This window comes from Rhodnius prolixus, unplaced genomic scaffold (genome assembly GCF_049639745.1).
Source record: "Rhodnius prolixus isolate KJV_2025 unplaced genomic scaffold, Rpr scaffold_7, whole genome shotgun sequence".
NCBI classification, from domain to species: Eukaryota; Metazoa; Arthropoda; class Insecta; order Hemiptera; family Reduviidae; genus Rhodnius; species Rhodnius prolixus.
The window spans coordinates 35,394,944-35,418,848 of record NW_027411582.1 but is presented as its reverse complement, the minus strand read 5'-3'; the positions used below and the strand labels follow the sequence as shown (position 1 = coordinate 35,418,848).

The following is a 23,905-nucleotide window of genomic DNA, read 5'->3' as shown; positions in this document are numbered from 1 at the left end:
AAAATAGGCCATTATTTTACTTTACTTTTTTTTACTTTTTATTTTAAATATCCCCCCCCCCCAGCTAGAAATTTGTTTTATGGAAGTTATTTTGGTAGAGTGAGTCTAGGGTGTTCTTGATGTTCTTTTAGTGTAAGCAGTGTGTTCGGAAAGAAGCATGAACATTCTAAATAACAATTTGAGAAGCAACAAATTAACACGCAATACATTTGATGCTCCAAGTTTCCAGGATGTAGTTCGTTTTATGTAAATGTAGTTTAATTTGTTTCTGTGGTGTTTAAACGAAAGTAATATAGAACAGGGACTGCTTGGATATTTACTACAATCGCCAGGGTTTATCAGGGAACGAGATATTTACAGTAATCGCCGGGGTGTTTCGGAACGTTCATCGTAATACATAGTAACAAAATCGTACATTAATTCATATAAGTCTTAACAGCGGAAGTACACGTCAATCCTAATCTCATCCTGTTATTTCCTAATAAAATCCAAATGATTTGATTATAAAATCTAATTAAGCATAAAATAATTATGAAACAATTAAGCAGATCTGATACAAATTCAAAACTTCAATTTTGTAAAGATCTATTATTTGAACGCGCGACAATTTACTGTCGCATGAAACTTGGTCTAAAGTGAAAACAGTAAATACAGTTAGTGTGAAGTTCAGCGCCAGGTGGCGCTATACAATTGTGCCACAGACACATAACTTGTCTGTTCTATAGCTTTTGTAACGGAAGGTTGATTTAAACACTCTGAAATTGTTAAGCCTGCTCCAACTGCTGCCTGCCTTCCGCCGTATCCCCGTTCACTCAAGCCAACCTCGTGTTTGGAAGCACCACCCAGTAAATGCCAGAAACCTTTTCTTATATACAAAGTCCAAGTTTGCCCGTTCTGTAACTGCGGGCAAAGTGAAGAAGATGCCAAAATCCCCCTTAACCCCGCGCCGCCCTTCACCTAAGATCCGTCGTCTAGGAACTGTAAGTTACTTGGTCCGGATTCCCTCTCTCTCTCTCTTCCCTCTCGATCTCTCTCTCTCACTCAAGTTCCTGGTTTATTCCCTCACCATTCCATGAGTGGCTTGTGCCACAGCATTTCCATCTAAATCGTGGCCTTGATTAATTCTAGCCAAGGTCCCCAGGTGGCAATACTCCAGTTATATAGAATCTCTCTCGCCCGTTCACTCACTCTCTCTCTCTCTCTCTCTCTCTCTCTACCTACACCCGCCCCCTCGCTTCGTCCTGTCTATCCTTTAGTGTTTAATACGTATTGCGCAAGCTCAGTATTAACGTAATAAGCTATCACCTAATTTATATTCATACTCTGTGAATACAAAATTTGAGATCATTTTGATTAAATTATAAATAAATTTACTAATTAAATTTAATAAATCTGTCAAGAGTTCTTTTTTACTTCCTATTAGCAACGGAAATACAAAAAATTACGTGGACATATGGATGAGTTTTTATTCTAAACTAATACATTTTATTCAAACTCAGAATATTTCAATGAATATAACGATATACGACGTTACAATGAAGAGAAACTTCAGAAGGAAACCTACCCCCTCATCCAGCCCCGAAAAACTGCCACAAAAGAATTTTCCTGAAAATATCATTCACGTAAAAGATATACAAGAAAAATCATTGAAGCAATTTTTCCAGAAAAACAAGTTGGAAAATCCACATAGTGAAGTTTTTCTTACTTCCGATTTGAGTGGTCCTTTCTCCAAAATTTGGAATTTTTCTCGTACAAATCGATATATTTTTTTTGTTACTACGTCATTGTTTGCGTGGACATGTTTTTACATAAATATAGTGTTATTTGTTTGATTTGCATGTATCCAGTAAAATGATTTACTAAAATAAAGGAGCCAAATCCTATCAATTGTGGATTGATTTTTTTTTTACCAAATGAAGTTAACATGTTTAGCGTAGTGATGGCAGTGTATAGTATGCCTGGGATTTGGTAGGTGGGGTGCAGGGGCGGAAGGAATCACAGAATTTTGGCTGTTGCTGAAAGTGATTTACATCCAATATTTACTGGTGGAAATTTCAACATTTAAATAATATTTTTTGACACTGTTGCACACACGTGTGTATCACACGTGTTCCAACAATGTTACAGAGAACTCATCAATACGAACTGACTGAAAAACCTCTTCCTCTTTTTTGTGGGTATATACGAGGATACATATATACAGGGTGAACCAGTAAGTATTGTCCGTAGGCCTACCGTGTGTAGTGCATCTAAAGTGGAGTTCAATGACGTATAGCCCAACTTCATATTTTCCACTGTTCTTGAGTGACGTCACTTTATTTATTTTTTTCTATAATCATTACTTTTTTTCCAATAAAAATGTTATTACTCAGAAAGTTTTAGTCCGATTTCGATTCTGATGACACGATTAGGAAGATAGATAAATTTTCTAAAAATTGATACCATTTCGAAGCATAAGTTATTCTCCCAAACAGCCTCAATCTTCCTCCTGGATGCTGGAAAAATAAAAGTAGTGCTGCACGAGAAACGAGACAAATCTCGGTCTCGGTGCCGAGACCGAGACCGAGACGAGACTTGAGCAACCGAGATCGAGACATGATATATATCTCGTCGAGAAATCTCGGTCTCGTCTCGGTTTTTCAAATATTAATTTTTAGCTACAAAATTATAAAATTGTGTTCTTTATTAATAAATAATCATTACGGGTATTGAATTAATTATTAAAAGATACGATTTTATTATATATGTTCAATATTACTACATCTATTTGACTTCGAATTACATAAATAAAGTAAGCAAAGTAAAGTAATCGCCTATTTTTTCAGGCGGGGCTTTACGTCCAACTACCAGTTTGGTGTCGCGGACGGAGGCGACTAGCAAACATACTTTACTGTAAATTTCTCATATTAACCATTAAATAAAATCCAAGGCCTAAGACCGGGAATCGAACCCAGTACCACAATACACATTAGCTTCGCAGATCTCGCACCGCTCGGCTACCGTGGCGGCCCCCTTCGAATTACCTAATTTTTACATAAATTCACTAAATTTCACTATTCATATCATTCATTTATCCAATTTCATAAATTTCACTATTAATAATCTAATACTTTGAACTTTGATATTATTTGAATTATATTTTAGAATTTTGGAATTAGTGAATTTGAAAAAAAAGACTATCTATGCACCTAAAAAATATTGCCACAAATTTTCGTTTTTAAGATACACTTTGCCCAAGCATTGATACATAAAAGAGCTTTTACTGAGTCAGAAGTTAGAGAAGATCTTCTATTGGTCATTATCATCGCAGCTTGCGAAAATAATCTTTCCGATGGCACTGAAGTTGCACAGATACTAAAAATATCTTTCGCCATTCTAGACAAATTTTTGAAGGAATTCTCAAGTGTTTTCCACCATTCTAAAATGTCAACGTCTACTGGTGCTTGGTCTAATTTGGTGTAATTAATTATTTCTGTCTTCCATGCTTCGGTGATATTTGCTGATTTTTTTGAGTAAATGGTGCAAAAATATTGATGCAGTCGTCGTCAAAAGATGAATCATCAGATTCTTTATCTTCACCAACTGCCGTAACTAATGGAGCGGGAAGTTTGTTGGGAGGTGTATTTTTTATTTCACGTAAACAAAAATTCAAAAAAAACCGAGACCGAGACCGAGATATCTCGACGAGACCGAGACCGAGACTTGAGCGACCGAGACCGAGACCGAGATCGAGACTGCATAAAGTCTCGCCTCGTCTCGGTCTCGTGCAGCACAAAATAAAAGTAATCGAAATTTTTAAGAAAACTTAGTAGGCCCTTATGTAATCATTATCAGACCTAGGTGCTGGCCACTTTTCTAGTAAAAGTTTCCTTGTCTAATGTGGGCTTTCTAACGCGGTATATCATTTTCCAGGATTCCTTTTATCTTCGTATGAGAAATTACGTTTGTTTTACAAGAAAACGTGTTCAAGAGCACTCAACAGTGTTAGTTTATCAAGTTGTTTAATTTATTGAAAACTCTTTTAGATGGACCAGTAGTCAATTTTTACATAAGAGCCTAAATTTCGATTACTTTTATTTTTCCAGTATCCAGGAGGAAGATTGAAGCTGTTTGGAAAATAATTTATGCTTCAAAATGGTATCAATTTTTAGAAAATTTATCTGCCTTTCTAACCGTGTCATCAGAATCCGAATTCGGACTAAAACTTTCTGAGTAATAACATTTTTATTGGAAAAAAGTAATGATTAAAAAAAAAAAAAAAAATTAAAGTGACGTCATTCAAGAACAGGGGAAAATATGAAGTTGGCTAATACGTCATTGAACTCCACTTTAGATGTACTACACACAGTAGGCCTATGGACATTACTTACTGGTTCACCCTGTAAATAAGATAAAAATCACTAAAATTGGAAATTGGCAGTATACGATGACAATACAGAATGCAACAATAAGTTTTTGGTCCAAATCAATCACATCCCGGAAGTACCTCTTTCCTGAATTGATTTTTCAGTTTTTAATTTTCAGGATTTTCTCAAAATCTGCTTTTTTTTTTAAATAAAAAAAAAGGGTGTGGAAAATACATATTCGTAAATCTACGACTTTAATTTGGTAAAAATATCCAGTAAAATTCAATTAAGGGAATGATGGAGAATTAAATATGGAACCTAACGAATTAGTTAATTTATTTTTTCAAAAAAATAAAATAAATAAATGAAAATAAATAAATAAATAAAATAGCCGTTACTTTTGAAAGGCGCTCTTAATTATTTAGAAATGATTGAGGTAGCAGTGATGCCCGTCGAGGCGATGTACATATGAGGCAATATATGGGGGTACCAGTGTGTATGTGGCAGCGTTGCCCCTTACTAGTAACAGCAGTTAATTTGATTGCGGTTTTGCCCTGACCTTTTAAACTTAATTACCTGTATGATGGACAGGTATGTGTGAGTGTCTGTGTCTGTGTGCGTAGATATGTAAATGTGAAGTACGTATTTTAGTAGGGACCATTCCGGGGGAGCTGTCTCGCTCATCTGGTTTGTTCAAAGAACCCAAACTACTGTTGTATCGTGTCTCGATTTGTACTGTGTGTTATTCATCCGTTATGCATTTCCTAGTTTATGGTGTATGACCTTCTAGATTGGAACTTCATATTGTGCATGTACACCCAATTATACACACACGTGACCTAAATTTCATTCCATCAAGTTTCCTGTTTAAGACCTCTCTTTCCCCCTCATTTTATATAAATATATATGTCGGTATCAAATTCGTGGTTTATCCTAGCTGGATTTTAGAATAGACGTTACAAGGGGCACTACTTACATTTTGAGCCTTGGCAACACTGAGTGTTGTCAGGTGCTATCTGACGTTTCCACTTGAAAGTTTGACATTTTTGACCATAAGCTTCTTCAGAACGTTTTGTTATTTGAGCGCGATTTGTGTGGTTTAAAGTCACTTGAAAATTGTGTCTCAGCGAAAAAATGGAATTAACTCGTGAAAATTTTCGTGCAATGATTTATTACGACTTTCGATGTGGATTATCAAGACAGGAGTGAATCGATCAACTTACTTCCACTTTTGGCGATAAAGCCCCCCCATCCTTTGCCACTGTGAAACGGCTGGTATAACGAATTCAATCGTGGTCGTCGTTCGCTCACCGACGAAAGTCGTGAAGGTCGTCCAAAATCAGTTGTTGTGTCAGAAAACATTTGATGCTGTGCAAAAACTAATAATGCAAGATCGTCATGTGACCTACTGTGAGATTGAGGCAACCTTAGGCATTAGTTCCACTAGCATAATATGCTATATTATATAATAATATTTTATATATTATATAAAATATTGCATTATAATTTAGCCTTGATGAAGTTTTGTTTCTCCTTGGATCCCACATAATCTAACAAAATCTCAAAAAGATGCTCGTGTCGATTGGTGCAAACAAATGCTTAAGAAATACAATGGCGGTGCTTCAAAAGACGTGTATAAGATTGTAACAGGTGAAGAATCATGGATATATGCGTATGAGCCGGAAACTAAACAGCAGTCGACTGTATGGGTGTTTCAAGATGAACCAAATCCAACAGAAGTTGTTCGCGCTCGAAGCACTTCGAAACAAATGGTCGCCTGTTTTTTTTCGGAAAAACTGGTCATGTGGCAACAGTGCCACACTAGAGGAACGTAGAACGGTCAATTCTGAATGGTACACAACCATTTGTTTGCCGGAAGTCTTCGATGAAATAAAGAAAACAAACAAGCGCTGTTGTACTTGTCCACGAAGTTCAAGGAGACGATTAAACGGTAACCCTGGACTGAGGAATATTTCCATCTAGGCCAAAAATTCAATTTGGAGTTTCCACTGACCTGGGAAATGGCACAGTGTTTAAATTGAAAATTTGTTATAATTTTCTCAATAATTATGTTTTCTTTTCTGTCGAGTTTTTTCACCATTTTCATTTTCTGGTTTCCAGGCGCCAGCAGCCGAAAGTGGCTTATTTCGCAGACCTCTTGTAGTAGTTATGGACAGGTAGAAACCTGTCCTCTTTACGTGGCAATGGAATTGATTGCACAATAATTGAATCACTATTTTAAAGCAACCAAAGTGGTAACTTCTCCATTTAATTATTTCAAAAGCAATTACAGCTGTAGTTTTAAACTTGCAATAAAGTTATTAAAGTGAAAAAAGTTGAAAAAAAGCTGTCATTTGAAGTTGTAATATTTGTACAATAAATTGGTTTCCTTGAGGGGAGTTGACCAGAAAGGCTAGCTACCGCAACACCAGCCGTTCTCCAGTCATCTCTGTTTGTGATTTAAATTTAGAAATAGCTCCTGGAAAGTCAATTATTTTTCGCCTCAAAATAGCCTGGAACTCTAAGTCTGACTTTGCCTTTCACCCTTCCTTCATTTCCTGGCGATTGATTGCCTGCATACAGTAGGCTATCCATGTTGTGTGGCCAAGTCTGCGGGTGGCCCATCAGGGAGTCTCTGAAGACGAGTTCTTCTGAATGGTAGTGAATAGCTAATTGAGAGCTTTTCCGTTTTTCCCTTGCCCTGGAGATTTCTATCAACCATTCTTGCAACTGATTGCGCATTAATCTGGCCGCTCCACTTGTGAATTAATCGTCTAGCTGCACTTAACTTAGATCGCCATATATTCAACTCATATATTTCCGCTTAAATACAACACACTTCAGGCGAACTACATATGTTTATTTATTTATTTTATTTAATTTATATTTTTTGAAGATAATATACGATCCTACCTAATTCCCATTTCCAAACAACAGCTGAATAAAGTTGACATTAGTTAATTTAAAAAAAAAAAAAAAAAAATCAACCTGCAGCAACACGCCAAAACTTGCTCCATTGCAGTTTTAGTGGACCAATGCGACCCAGTATATCATGGCGTCGTAACTAGCTAGCTACTTCGCTTGATTAGGATAGATGTCACATCTATTAGATAGAATAGGTTAGACCAATAAATTTTGATCATGTTGAAACACGTCTAAGCTATCCCCCATCTATTTAGGATCCAAAATTATTGTTGTAAATCCCTGCAATACTCAAGCAGGGATTCCTCTCAGTATTTGCGGGTTTAACTGATAAATTTATGTTCAAGCATAGAATTCAATATTTATTTATTTATTTATTTTATATAAAAATTTACAAATGCAAATATTTGTATCTGGTAAATATTATTGAAAGAGTGGGAATAGCAGCTCTCCCGTAGGATTGATTGATCCTTAAAAGCTGCATTTAAAAATCTGTTCTGCAATTAAATATTATAGTTGATGCTTGTTTTTTTTAAATTTTTTGAGTTGGCCCAAATTATCTAGGCTGCGCTGGCAGAAAGATCCAAAAAAAAATTTTTGAATCAGCATCAAAAGGGCCTTCCTATAGGACGGTGGGGTCAGACTTCTCTGTCAAAGCAAAGGGTAACGGGTAAGCAAGGGCCTACTCTATTCTAGCTATGCTAGAAATTTTATACTTTTTCCGGTACTGGGAAATACAATAAATTAGTCCTAACATTTTAAACCGACAATAGTTTAAAGAAAATTCGCCAAATCGTTGGCAACATCTTTGGGAAAATCTCAAAAAGTAGGGAAAAAAAAGGTTCCTCTTTTGGTTTCCTGTAACGTGACCAAATCGAAAAATATATTCAGTGATCGATTTATTTTTTCATAACAAATTCACACAGCAGCGATCATTTCTCTAAAAAAAAAACCCTTATTCCGGGACTCAGTTTTCCCTCAATATTTCTGGAAAAACTGGAATTTGGCATTATCCAATTTTTCCTTTATTTTTATTTTTTAAAGTGGAGTTTATGTTATGTCGCGAACTAAAACACTGAAGAAGGTTGCGAAACATAAATAAAAAAAGTAGATAAATAACTACTGTTCCCATTATTTTTGGCGACTGAATCATAGTTTCAATAGGATGAAAAATAATAACTGCCGGTTTCAGTCATGATAAACTTTATTTATACCGAGCTTTCGACCTAACAGACTTAATTTCAAAAAAAAAATGACACGAATCAATTTAAACAACATATACGGCCAACTTACTCTACAAAATACTTGACAATTGGCAACACTGACTTCCCCTTACAACCAAACACAATCACACACAGACCGATCACATTCAGTCCATGAACAGACAAGACAGAAGACAGACCAACCCTCTAATGATGTAAAACAGTATATTGTACACTAGGTAAATAATTTTTGTAAATTTTTCGTTACTGTGTAACGATTTGTCGAATTTCCTTTAAGTGTAATTAACTCACTTAAAGTTAATATTAAAAAAACCAAAATGATAATTTTTGAGAAAAAAGGAAAAAGAAAAGATGAGCAATTTATTTATGACAAGAATGCTAAAATAGAAATTGTGAAGTCCTTCTCTTATCTGGGTGTTAAATTCAGTAATTCGGGGGTATTTCTAAATGCATGTAAAATGGCGTCTAACGAATGTTTAGCCGCGATTGCATCTGTCAGACAAATTTTAATAAGCACAAAATGCACTTCTTGGGAAGCTAAGATGCTCTTATATAATAACATTGTAAAAAACAACCTACTTTATGGTAGTGAAATTTGGGCGCTTAGATATTTTGATTGTATAGTAGAACAAACACAGGTAAAATTCCTTAAACAGCTGTTAGGTGTTCCTTTAACAACCCCAGGGTATATGCTGCGTACAGAGTGTAATGTATTGAAACTAAGTGCTAGTGTACTTAAGAGAGCTATCGACTGGTGGTGTACTTTGTTATCAATGCCTAATTATAGAATAGAAAAGCAATTTTATAGCAGATTGGTGGAGTTAGACTCATCTGTTAATAACGATGTAAATTATAATTGGGTCAGCCAAATTAAGCATATTCTTGGTGATTTGGGCTGTGAGTGGTTGTGGATGGAACAGTGCCCACAAACAGTTAAACAATTCAGGCAGCAATTAATAGAAAAGTTTAATGAAACAATCAGGCAAGACGATCGGGATAGGGTTCAAACTTCCTCCTATAATGGAACATTTAAAAAATATTAAATTAAACATTAATAGGCCCAGTGACTATTTGCTTTTCAACGGTGTACCATTTGTAAAAATTTCACTAATTTGTCAATTAAGAATGATTAACGAAAAAAGAATTAGTTTATATTATAACCATAATAGACACTGTTGGAACGCAGACGATATTTGTACAATGTGTAATACACTGGAGGAAGAGAGTTTAGGACACTTTCTGTTCAATTGTCCGCTTTATAGCGCTCTAAGGAAGCTGTATGTTGACAAATATACACAGAATGGCGATAAAAGTGTTCAACTTACACACCTACTTACAATTAAAAATGCCCAACAGGTAAACGACATTTTCAGTTACTGTTCAGCTGCACTTAAGTTAAGAGCTTTTATTTTCAACGAGTAATATTACGAATTATTATCAAAAAACGAAAAAAAAAAAATTTGATTTGTTTATTCCAATATATAGTTTTATTTTTATACCCAATAAGAAGAAGAGATTGTTTTCATTTTTATTCTTTATATTTTTTTTGTATACTTATTATGTCTTGTTTATTCAGATTGATCAAGTGTAATTGTACGTGCAACTCCCACTGTATACCGAATGGTTGTAACAGTTGTATATAAATAAATAAAAAAAAATAAATTTTTCGTTACATTATAAATAATTGGTAACATAATTGTTACCACCCACTGTAAATATGTTCCATAGCCCTGAAGATGACCTAGTCCCTATAGATCGAAAGCTCGGCATAATAAAGTTTACAATGACTGAAACTGGCATTAATTTTTCATCCTACAGATAAATAAGATTTTAAAAACCCACGAACTTCGTTAATTCCTCCATACTTAACTTAGTACATGTGGAAGGTATAACCAGAGGAAATCATGCATAGGTTATGCTGCTGCATTGTTATCTTATAGTTGGGTGTGTGTTAGCTGAAGTAATTGTTGTGCTCGTATATTCGTGTATAATTCATTTATATAAACAACCAGGCGCTTTTTAGAGTTTGAACCCAAAAACGTTTTGTGTGTGTGTGCTAAAGAGCTGAAGAACGTTGGTTAGAGCCCTAGGGGAATTTGTGAAGGATGGGGGGGGGGAAACATGAGTTTTAAACAGATAGGCAAATTTGGTTTCGAAACTAGAAACTCTCTGGTTGAATGGAGGGGTTGAGCATAGAATTGAAAACTTTACCTATAGCCAAGCAAAATTCCTGAGTAAACTGTTTTTTGGTGGAGGGTGTGTTATATAGTTTGCATGGAATGAGAGGGGGGGGGAGCTTTGCTACGTTTCTCTTCTTGGCTTAGCCAAGCTTTTATCTACTTCACAGCCTCCTCCCTCCTTTTCAGACAAGCAGAGACCTGTCTGTTTGCAGGGTGCGAGAGAGAGACAGAAAAAAGAAACTGAGGTTAGATTTGGTAATGTGTGGGTGGTACGTTTAAAGTTTGTTTTTTTCCAATGCCATACATCATTGGCGCCCTGCCATTAGATGTCTCACAGCCCAATATATTTTCTCTCTTGAAGAGAGCTCGTCCAGTATTTGTCGCAGTCAAATGGGACAGGGCTTTGCACTCAAAAAGATGAAGATCTCCTTTCATGTGCCCGTCCCCGCAAAGCACACAGTTCGGGTTGTCAACTACCTCTAAATCCTAAATAAGTGATGCCTGCCAGGTAATCATGTCCAGTGATCAAACGAGAAAACAGGCCACCGCTACGCCCCCGAGGCAGGTTATTTGTGCAGCACATTGTCCCTCAAGGCAGCCCATCGTTTGCCCTCTTATAGTATGGTGTGTCTCTTTTTGTCTTTTTTCCGGCAAATTCGTCTTGTGGTCTCTAAAGGAATGTGGATCCTTCAGGCTGTATCATATTTGCTGACAGCTTCCTCATTCCCGCAGAAGCTGCAATGGCAGGGGGGATCCATTGTAAAAACCACCCTCACATTTTTTCTCGATGAGGTCGTTAATTATTTTTTCGACATCGAATTATATCGTGTGAGTCGGTCGCAGCCCAATTTGTCAGTGCCATTATCGCGGCACGTTTTAAAGTGAAGAGTTTAGGTTAGGTTTTGGGTTTAGGGTTTAGGGTGTGTGTGGGAAAGCCTCACAACAACTTAGAAGTGGGTAAAACTTTTTTGAAGTAGCGGCGTTAGCGTTTTTTTGTAGCATTTTGTAAAATAATAATAATAAAAAGTAGTTTGAGCGTAAAAAAAAAAAAAAAAAAATAGGGCCTTTCGTATTTGAAAGCAAAGAGCAAAGGATAGCACGCATTTCACTCTAAATGTATGAATTACAAACACAACTATGTATGGAGTTTAGTGTAGAGGGGAAGCTACGGGGGGGGGTGCCGTTAAACACATTCTGAAAACAGAAAACCGCTGTGCGCTAAACTCTGATAGCACACGTTTTCTTAGCTTATGTAAACCGCATAGAAAACCCTAACTCTACCTCTACCTCTATCCCTACCACCATTTCACCCAATCCTGTGCATATCAAATACATACATACAAACAAACTCACAAAACTGACGAAAGCACACGTGCTTGTTGCTTGCTATACCTACAAATATATGCACTTACAGACAAATACAAACAAATGCTGCGTACTAAATATCCGAGTCAGGTAAAACTTTAACGGTAACCGTGAAAACTCTTTTTTTAAACATGAAAATAAATAATTAATGCTTTTCCAGCAATAAAAAGAAAAAAAATCTGCTGAAAACACAAATTTTTAATCACATAATGGGCTTTCATTAAAACTTTAGAGAATTTGTACTTGAAAAAAAAAAAAAGGCTTTTAAAAATTAAAAAATGTATTCCGAAAAGTGTCACTTCCGATTAACCAAATTTTTTGTCGTCTTAAATTTATACCGGAAATAATACTATAAGACTCGGCTTCCCCCCCCCCCCCAATTACTGCCTTAAAAATAATTTTTAGATTATTTTTTTTTCAAATTTTTGTAAAGTTCAAAACATTTTTGATGTTTTTAAATTTTGAATACCAGCAAAGAAGGTGGTATCACTGATTTCTAGTTTCAATTTCCAGTTTTTGCAATTTTTGGTTTTCTTTAAACGTCCTGTTATATGTTATCTAAATGCATGAAGTTCCGTTAAGTTTTACTGGAAAACTTAGTACTGCATCCGGTTTTTGTTTCGCCTAGAGTGATTGGCGTTGGGTGTTACAAGTTATGTTTTTTGCGTTTACGCTAAGCATCTGTTAGCCCTTTGGGAATCCGGGTGTGAGCTTCGTTGAAGGAGTTAAAAAGTAAAGTCTGTTTGTTCAAGGTGAGCTTTACGACCAACTACCAATTAGGTGTCGTAGACGGAGGCGATTAGCAAACATACTTTACTATAAATTTCTCATATTAACCATTAAATAAAATCCAAGGCTTAAGATCAGGAATCGAACCTACTAAACCAACAATACATCTTAGCTTTGCGGGTCTGGCCTATAATCAAACCTAACATACTTAACTATAAAGTTATCATATCAACCATTAAATAAAATGCAAGGCCTAGACCAGGGGAATCTAACCCACTAAACCAACAATACATCTTAGCATTGCGGGTCTAGCCTATCTATAATCGCCTAACATAGTTTACTAGAAATTTCTTTTATTAAACATTAAATAAAATCCAAGACCTAGACCGGGGGCACCGAGCCCACTAAACCAACAATACATCTTAGCTTTGCGGGTCTAGCCTATAACCTGACCAAACATACTTTACTATAAATTTCTCATATTAAACATTAAATAAAATCTAAAGCCTAGACCAGGGGAATCGAACCCACTAAACCAACAATACATCTTAGCATTGCGGGTCTAGTATCTTAATCGCTCGGCTACCGTGGCGCCTCGTTGTGTGTGTCAAGTTCTTGTAGTTAGGCTGGGATACCCAAGCCAAGATCACGAAAAGTTATTTAGATCACAGCCAGTTGATTAACTATTTAAGCCAATGAGATTTGCCCAAATATATTAATTTCTTCTTTTTTGCTTTCAGGTTCCGGAAGCGAGGCGAGGAAATCCAGTACGATGGAGTATAATCTAAGGTAAGAGAAAATTGTTATTTATTTTCTTCTGGAAGCTTTTCCAAATAATAATTTTATGTTTTCAAATTTTAAATTAGATTAGTACAGCACGATGCACAATAGGGTCAACAGTTCAATTATAGAATTGGTCTAAACTGTGTTGTCTATAATGGTCGTCTTAGTCAATGTCGTTGGTCGAAAAATTATAAAAAAAATAACAAAGATTTCTCCTTGTTCTTTCCTTTGCCCTAAGCCTATTAAATCGTAGGGCAAAGTTAGTTTTTTGTGTGTGTTTACGCTGCATCATCTTTTCCAAGCATCAAGTTAGAAACCAGGCTTCTAAAGTCCCTTCTCTGAATCAGAAATCATCTTGGCTGTCCAAGAAATGTTTCTGCTAGATGCTAGAAATGCTAGATTCTGGTTTTTCTTTGTGGTTTTCTTGGGAAAAGCTTGTGGTGATCCTATTCATGCTCTGACCATAGAAATTCAGTGAAACGTTTGTCTATTTTTCTGTTTTTGTTTTTCTGAGCGTGAGTTTTCCAACGTTTACAGATTCTTGAGAGACATCTTAGTTTTTTTTTTTTCCTGATTCATCACCTTGGAAAAACGTTTAATCGCTTAATGAGCTTCCAGATCAATTAATGGAAATTGCTTTGACCTTTTTCCTTGGTTTTTTTTTTAAGCCTGTTGTTGGATGGTCTATAAGCAATGTAACGTTGAACATGCGGTTGTTCATGGATTAGAGGAACTCCCAGTTTTACGTGGGAGTTGTTTTTGTGAAGGGAAGAGTGCAGTGCTTTTCGGCTTAACATAGACGTTGCAATGGCGGCATTGAAGGGACATGGCGAACAAGCTTCGATTATGAAATTTTTTTTTAAAAACTTCCCAAGTTGATCTTTGATGTCGCAATGGCTACGGCTGAAAACCCACTTCCTGTATACGAGTAGTCACAAAAAAGTATCGAACGCTTATCATTATTGTCTATATTTATTTTTTAGTTTTTGCCCATTCAGTGAACTTATCCATTTTTGCAAAGTGAAAAAGAGCACACCAGTGGAAGGGCCTCCATAAGTAATATAAATATATATATATATTCAGAGAAAGGGAGCATCAGTTGTGGGGGAGGGGCCTGAGATGGAGTTGAAAGCGAGTTCATAGCGATTGGAAGCGGGGGGGTTGAATTGTTTTAGATAACGGGAAATTGTTTCGGTCGGGTAATAGTATAGAAGAGATAGCCTTTAGGCAGGGCCTAGGCGCTATACAGTATAGATCGCGTCCAACCCACCCTAAATGGCCCTTTTCCGGGACTGGAGGGACTATATCCAGAACCTCCATAGATCCTCCATTCCCCCCCCCCTACTATATACAGTCTTTAAACTGTTTCTAATAAACTTTCGTATTAAACTGTGCTAGAGATTAGATTTCCTGTTGAAAATATCTTTACACTATTTTTGTTCTTTTTTTATCTTTATTTTACCTTAAAAATGGTATTTTTCGATACTAGGCTAAAAATAAATAAAATAAATCTTTTATCGCTTTAAACAAAATAAATAAAGAATTGTGTAAAGAAAAAAAAAAATACGATAAAAGCGATTGCAACGGATTTGTTGTATACAACTTAAGTTTAGTTTAGGCAGTTATTTCCGGTACGATTTCCTTTAATGTAGAAAGAGAAGGTAATTTAATTGTGCAGTTTTTTTTGGGGGGGGGGGGTTCACTGGGAAATATCAGCTTTAAAGTCTTGTGAGTCTCAGTAAAAGTAGTTTTTTTTAAAATAATATAGTCTACATGAGTTTTGTGTCTTGACTGTTCGTCTTTTTTGTCCGCCTGCCAGTCTGTTTGTTGTATCCACCATAACTCAAAATTTAAAAAAAATTACAGGTAGTTCAAAAAAAATCGATATTTACATTACAGGACACCACAATAATTTTCGATCAAAAATTGATCAATCGGAAGTACTTCATTAAATCATTTTTTACTTTATTTACGAGGGTCGTTTGAAAAGTCAGAGAGATAGCACCACTGGCGCGTATCGAGGTTATGTTTAGTTAGTAGCATCTCTTGGAAGAACACACACCAAGTTTCAGCCAGATCGGTCTATTTCTTTGTGTTTGGCATTCGTTTGAATCGAGGAAGTCGAGTGATTTTCAAAAAATGGACGAAAAAGAATTTCGTGTGTTGATTAAACACTACTTTATGAAAGGCAAAACGCCTCAGGAGACTAAAGAGAAGCTTGATAAACATTATGGTGACTCTGCACCTTCGATTAGAACAGTTTATAAGTGGTTTCAAAATTTTCGGAGTGGCCATATGGGCACAAGTGATGCTGAACGTTCTGGACGCCCTGTTGAGGTTACTACTCCAGAAATCATTGATAAAATCCATGATATAGTGATGGATGACAGAAGAGTGAAGGTGCTTGAGATTGCTAGTGCTGTGGGCATCTCGAATGAACGGGTACATAATATTTTGCATCAACATTTGGACATGACAAAGCTATCCGCAAGATGGGTGCCGCGATTGCTCACGCTTGACCAAAAACGAAATCGTGTGAAGTGTTGCATAGACGGTTTGCAGCTGTTCCAGAAGAATCCGCAGGACTTTAAGCGTCGTTTCGTCACTGTGGATGAAACATGGATACATCACTACACTCCTGAGACCAAAGAACAATCTAAACAATGGGTTACCAAGGGGGGAATCTGCGCCAAAAAAGGCGAAGACCGTTCCTTCGGCCGGAAAGATTGTGGCGACTGTCTTTTGGGATTTGCAAGGAATAATCCTCATCGACTATCTGGAAAAGGGTAAAACTATTACAGGTGCATATTATTCATCGTTATTGGACCGTTTGAAAACCGAGCTGCAAGAAAAACGCCCACGATTGGCCCACAAAAAAGTCCTTTTCCATCACGACAACGCACCAGCTCACACCTCAGCAGTTGTGGTCGCAAAATTAATGGAAATAGGGTTCCAACTCGTTTCACATCCCCCCTATTCTCCAGACTTGGCTCCCTCGGACTACTATTTGTTCCCCAATATGAAGAAATGGCTGGCGAGAAAAAGATTTTATTCAAACGAGGAGGTGATTGCAGAAACGAATGGCTATTTTTCAGACCTGAACAAATCCTATTATTCGGAAGGGATCAACAAACTAGAGCAGCGTTGGACGAAGTGTATAAGCCTAAAAGGAGACTATGTTGAAAAATAAAAAAGGTTTACCCCAAAAAATTAAGTAGTTTTTATTTTTGCACGGACTTTTCAAACGACCCTCGTATTTTTTTAAAAAATAATGTTTTAAGAGCTAACGTTACGAAATCAATATTTATAGTATTTACTCTCAGACGGAAAATCCTACCTCCCATCATCTTGAACAAAGTGGACAAAGTACGCTACCTTGGACTGCACCTAGAAGCAAACGGTTGACATGGAATCCCCGATACTAGCCTGAAAAGACAAGAAACTAACCAACGCTACAAAACTTCTCCCCAGACTACTTGAGACAAACGTTCGAAACTTAACCTACAAAACATAATACTCTTATCTACGGTTACTGTATGACCTATTTGGGGTCATACGGCATCGAAGGATGGGGGATCGACTAAACCGTTCCAACTCACTACGCCTCCAGACATTATAGTCCAAAAATACTTCGACAACTTCTTAACGCTCCGGTTCTATGTATCTAACCTCACACTATCCATAATGACCTCAAAATCTCCCTTTCATTACAGATCTTGCTAACACTCGTTTCCCTCAAATTTCATTCCATTTTACAGCAGCTCATCCTAACCCTCTCATAGTACACCTATCTTCTTCCGGCATTACCAGGTAATCCTCTAAGGAGATTGAAGAGAAGATACGCCTCGTGATCTTCTCTTATCGTGAGAGCAAAGCACGTTACTGGAGTGACACCACTGGGTGCCTTCTCCGCTCATGATTTTCTTCTATTTCTTTTCTCTTTTACCATATTTGCTTGTTGCAACAACTGTTGCAGTGGTAAATTCTAATAAAAGATTAAAAAAAAAGAAAAAGAATTTCCAAACCTTATTAAGGGTTTTTTGGGGGAAGGCTGGGAAAGAGGAATGGTTTTTGCTTTTCTCGGAGAAGCCATTTTTGTACAATGTGCTCATATCCAAAAGCGGAACAAAGAAAATCAGCCGACTGGAAATACCACTTAACTGAATATATTCTTCCGCGTATTTTCACGAATTCGACTTCTATGATTTCATTTAAACACTTTATGTATTCATTATAGGACGTGTAATTCAACAACTTATGGTTAAAAGAACAAATTTATCCGGAAAATTAGATTTTACTGTATTTTTGAGGGAGGGGTTTGTAGATTTCCCTCTAAAGTACCATTTTCATCTCTTGTGGTACTGTTAAGGGTTGGTTAAAATGTTGCAATCGAGCTTTAAAAAATAAACAAACAAACAAAAACACCTCCCATACAGGAAGTACAGCTTTATTATTAATTTTTTTTTTTTTTATAAATTATACGCGATGAATCGAAAAATTTGAAAACAATTAAAACGGAAGAAACCTCTTTTCTGTGATTAGTATAGAACGTTGTATATCCGGTGAAAACTAGCTGTATGATTGCAATTTTATTCTTTAGATGGAGAGAGAGAGATAGTGAGAGAGATAGCAATGATGGGAGGGTGTGTTTGCTGAAGAAGATGTGATGAAGGAGTGAGAGAGAGAGAAGTGATGAAGATAGAGACAAAACGATCAACAAATAATGACACTGTTCTGGTATATACAGATCGGTAATGTAATACCGACAGCAACGAGAAGGCACGCTTTCATTTAGGGTACGGCTAAGCCCAATATATATATATAATTTCCAATAAGAGCCCCAGAGAATCCCCTATTTATAACCTCCCTCCCTTTTCGTTGATTGTTGCCCCAAAAAATCTACCCTCCTCCTACTAAGACACATTCACTTTATTGTTTCCGGCAATAAAGACTCCAAATTGGGGAAAGAATGGTGCTTATTCGACGATATCATGCGATATCTCCTAGCATGTAGCGTACGTATCTCTTTGTGATATAAACTTACGGTATATTTCCGGTTTAAAATCTCAAAGTAGGAAATCTGCAGAATATAGAAAAAGGGAAATGTACCACGTTTCCTGTCGGCCAAAAAAGTTTTTTTTTGTTTGCCTTTTTTTGGCATCGGCTTCCGCCATACAGCCAGCATCGTCTAGGTGCTTATCACTAGAATATCACTCACTCTCCATTCTTACTTATAAATACATTCATCCCTCTACTATATACACTATTTACATACAAACTTACAACTAATGGATGGATCAGTACTCTATACTCCTGCCATCCTTATAGCTTAACTGAAATTAAAATCACCGTAATCCTTCTCTAATCATTTTCTTCCATTCATTCTACAACTTTTAAATAAACTCATATTTCATTGCTAGCTCTGCTATAGACTTAAGCACTTATATGTTGGTGGAGAATATAATGTCTTCGTAGCGAAATGGTGCATCTAAATACCTGTATATATCGTCAAACATTCGTTTCCTTTCTACCACATAACGTGGACATACATGGTTGAAATCCTCCTCCTCATTGCAATGTACGCAAAGAGGAGAGAGGACCTTTTTGTTGATCCTGTGTAGATACGATCCGCACACAGCGTGGTTCGCTCTCTCAGCCTGCTTATTGTCGTAACAACCCATTTATTAGTGACAGTTCCCTTAAACCATGGTTGTCTAGGTAACTGATCTGCCATAGTTTTGTAGAATCACCCTTCATTAACATTGCTGTAATCTGTCTGCCATCCAAAAAAGTTTTATGTCACATTCATGATATTTAAATCGCACTTTTTTTATTTTATTCTGAGTTTAGTTCACAGTAGCCATATTAAGTACGCTAAAAGATTTCAATACTTTATTTTAATGATAGAAAAATTAAAAAAAACTGCATATAATAGCATCAAAATTGCATACATAAAAATTATTGATGGGGCGATGGGTAAAAAAAAAGAAGGTGGCCCACATCAAGGACAACGAGGGAATTTTCGCCCGCTTTTTTTCCCCCAAGTAGTGGTGTACGTCTGTGACATGCGCACAAGCATTGTTATCCGCCACCAGCTAAGACCTCCCCAGTGTTGGCACGGTCTTCAATCTATCCACATCTTTAAAAAAAAAACAATAAAAAAAAGAAGAAAAACAATATATATATATATATTTACATGTATTTTGTGTGTATATATATATGTGTGCGCGCGTTAATATATAACCAAAATTTAAATTACGGCTAAACAAATTAAAAAAAAAAAAACTGGTAAATGACGTACTTTTGCTCAAACGGAAGTGTGGTTTTTTAAAGTGAGATGTTTTAGTGAGTTTAATAAATTTATGTTTAGAAAATTTAAAATTTATTAAAATAAAATATAAATACATAAAGAAAACCCTCAATTTAACATCCCCCCCAAAACATGGAACAGATTTTTCCCGCGCGCGTTTTCCGGTTGTTGTGCGTAATCTCATAAAATACATTTTTTTTTTTTGTTTTCCTCTCTTTGCTATTTTATGAAAGAGAAAAACTTTTAATTTCTAACCTCTTGCGGAAAAATTTTTCAACAAAATAGCAAAGATAGATTCTGCAATAAAAGAAAAATAACTAAACAGTTTTCCTTTTCTTTTTGGTGTCTTTTACTTTTTTTCTTTTTTTTCTGGAAAATATATTAAAAATTTTTCCAACTTTACTTGGTGCTGGGAAAACAAGTGATGGATTACATATTTTCGGATAAATGTATCAGGTAAGTTTCTGTGAATTTACAAAAGAAAATTTAGAAAGATATATTTTCTTTTTCCATTTTCGTTCCAATTTTCTTCTAAAAGATTTTGGGCAAATTTGAAGGGTTGAACAGGGAGAGGGAAACTTCTTTACTTTATTATTTTTCCAACGAGAAGCACGGTTTTTCTCGTACCTGTTTTTATTTTTTCTTGTCTGAAACTAGGCCAAACATCTTTTCCCTACGACAGTAAATCGAACTAAAATACGCACACACACTTCCATATAAACGTATATCTTATTTATTGATTTATTAAATTTTCTTTTAACCACTGTTAGAAGAGGAATTTTCTTTTGCTTTCTTGCAGAACAAGGAAAATGCAAGTGTTGAGGTTCTCTGAAAATGATTTTTACAATTTTAGAAAAGAGTTCTGGATTATTTCCCCTCTTGAATGCAGTTTTTCTTTGTTGAAAAATCAGTACGATTAAGGAATTTTTAATCTCCTACTTCAAAGACTTAGGTACTACAGGACAGATCTGGTAGTATTCAGATTCTGGTGTTGTATTAGACTTTTTGGGCAGATCTAGTGATTCCAAATAGAGACATGGGAGTTGTTAGGGTATCTCGCCTGTTGGAAGAAGTAAGCAGCTAAACGGGGACGACAAGTGCACTTAGAAGTTTCCAAATCAAGTTAACATCTTCTCAAACATCTTCTTGGGACCCAGGGTGCCAATAAGTCCCATGCGTGCTTGGCACCACTATATATATCCAGTTAAGTAGGCGGTCTGTTCACCCTTAATATGTCTGGCCTGTTATGGTGGTCTGTTAGGTCAGTACACCGTACTATCGTAGAACCTGTCATCATCAGAATCTTCAGCACATCTCCAGGATTGTAGTTTAATGTTGCTTCTTTGTTTCTTGTTCCACTATTTGGTGCTTTAATGCAAGTTCTTGGATTATTTTTTGCGTTTTCAGTAAAGTGTATTCAATCCAAGTTTGCGCAAGCTTCGAACGACATGATTGTTTCCGATTTTGTGAGGAACTTACGTCACTTATCGCCTTTTAAGATTTTTTTTGGGGGATCTCAAGATAAAACATTCAATTTCACAGATAATAATTTCACAGATTGTGTGAATCTTGCATTTGATGCATCCTCATTAACAATTTGGCGAACTCAATTCATCCAAAACCCACGCACTTCCTGTCACTCAATTTAGAGTACTGCTCGTGTTCTTCCGCTCGAGAAGACCTGCATCTCTTAAATTGAGATTTGTGAGATTACCCATCAGCGACAATAGTTACATCCGATTGGTTATATATATATATCCCTGACGATTCTTCTAACACCTCCCACCACCTTTCGGCTCTTAACCAGCTCTGTCCTTATTGTGTGGGGAAAATGGCGTCATGTTTTCTGTATTTCGTCATGTTTGGCCCTTGTGATACTGTTTCGAGTTCATGATATTAATCAAAAAATAATTTGATAAAAACAGAATAATAATTCATCTTATAATAAAAATCAGCTCTGCACACTCTCACGATTTCCTTCTACTGCAGTTTACGTAATTAAATTTTCTTGAATCTAATCGATATTAAAAAGTTAGTTAACTATGAAGGGACCATTTTCAAAATAAAACTCGCTAAAAATTAAAAAATCTACACTTCCGGTGAACCGGAAAATCCGGCTTTCATAAAACTTAGAATTTTTGGCACCTCAATGATATTTAATAGGTGATAAATCCGTAAATTACTGTGAAATGATACGTTCAATGGGGAGAGACAACCGCCCTTGAATTCAAAACTGCCCTTTATAGAATTTTGGCGGGTTTGAACATTAATATCCGTTTTCGTTACGCCACTCTGATAGGAAAATAAGCAAAATTAGATGAATCCTCCAGATTAAAATTTTGTTCAGTTTTTTTTCAGTACGTAGAAATTTCAGCATGGGGAGGTTTCTCTTAAATAGTTCACGAAAATTTACTTTAAAAAAGAGTGAAAATATTTTGAGCCCCAAAATTAGTGCTGCACGAGAAACGAGACAAATCTCGGTCTCGGTGCCGAGACCGAGACCGAGACGAGACTTGAGCAACCGAGACCGAGACCGAGATCGAGACATGATATATATCTCGTCGAGAAACCTCGGTCTCGTCTCGGTTTTTCAAATATTAATTTTTAGCTACAAAATTATAAAATTGTGTTCTTTATTAATAAATAATCATTACGGGTATTGAATTAATTATTAAAAGTTACGATTTTATTATATATGTTCAATATTACTACATCTATTTGACTTCGAATTACATTAGTAAAGTAAGCAAAATAAAGTAATCGACTATTTTTTCAGGCGGGGCTTTACGTCCAACTACCAATTAGGTGTCGCGGACGGAGGCGACTAGGAAACATACTTTACTGTAAATTTCTTATATTAACCATTAAATAAAATCCAAGGCCTAAGACCGGGAATCGAACCCAGTACCACAATACACATTAGCTTCGCAGGTCTCGCACCGCTCGGCTACCGTGGCGGCCCCCTTCGAATTACCTAATTTTTACATAAATTCACTAAATTTCACTATTCATATCATTCATTCATTCAATTTCATAAATTTCACTATTAATAATCTAATACTTTGAACTTTGATATTATTTAAATTATATTTTAGAATTTTAGAATTAATGAATTTGAAAAAAAAGGCTATCTACGCACCTAAAAAATATTGCCACAAATTTTCGTTTTTAAGATACACTTTGCCCAAGCATTGATACATAAAAGAGCTTTTACTGAGTCAGAAGTTAGAGAAGATCTTCTATTAGTCATTATCATCGCAGCTTGCGAAAATAATCTTTCCGATGGCACTGAAGTTGCACAGATACTAAAAATATCTTTCGCCATTCTAGACAAATTTTTGAAGGAATTCTCAAGTGTTTTCCACCATTCTAAAATGTCAACGTCTACTGGTGCTTGGTCTAATTTGGTATAATTAATTATTTCTGTCTTCCATGCTTCGGTGATATTTGCTGATTTTTGAGCAAATGGTGCAAAAATATTGATGCAGTCGTCGTCGTCGTCAAAAGGTGAATCACCAGATTCTTTATCTTCACCAACAGCCATAACTAATGGAGCGGGAAGTTTGTTGGGAGGTGTATTTTTTATTTCATGAATCGACTTGTTATAGGAGGCAGATATGTTATTTGGGTCTTTCATTTGGCGCGTTTTTAACATCTTTTTGAAATTATATAAAGATATATAAAAGTAATAGTAATATATGATGCATTGAAATGTAAGTAGTTGTCTTCTTTTACACACATTTTCATTACCAATATATAAATTAAAATAATTATTAGAAAATAATAACATTTTTTGAAAAGATTATTAATAGCAAACCGCTTTTAATACTTAAACAAAAATTCAAAAAAACCGAGACCGAGACCGAGATATCTCGACGAGACCGAGACTTGAGCGACCGAGACTGAGACCGAGATCGAGACTGCATAAAGTCTCGCCTCGTCTCGGTCTCGTGCAGCACTAAGAAATTTGTTTTTTTTTTTTAATTATAAAACCATCAAGAATTTTCTTGGTAAAGTCAGAATTTTCAACATCTTGAATTATTTAAA

General features: G+C 35.9%; 1 protein-coding gene across 6 annotated transcripts in view; it reads left to right on the top strand.

The window, feature by feature from the left end:
- Positions 1 to 23,905, top strand: part of LOC141447530 (lachesin-like) — an 860,405-nt gene that overhangs the window by 49,735 nt on the left and 786,765 nt on the right. For 5 of the 6 annotated variants that reach the window (XM_074115176.1, XM_074115181.1, XM_074115180.1 and 2 more), the window contains exon 1: positions 19,643 to 20,314. In XM_074115176.1, coding sequence (XP_073971277.1) covers positions 20,306 to 20,314 — 9 coding nt within the window. In that variant the 5' untranslated portion in view covers positions 19,643 to 20,305. Of the gene's footprint in view, positions 1 to 13,505; positions 13,555 to 19,642; positions 20,315 to 23,905 lie in introns of those variants that run through there. The other variant, XM_074115178.1, reaches the window with a different exon arrangement.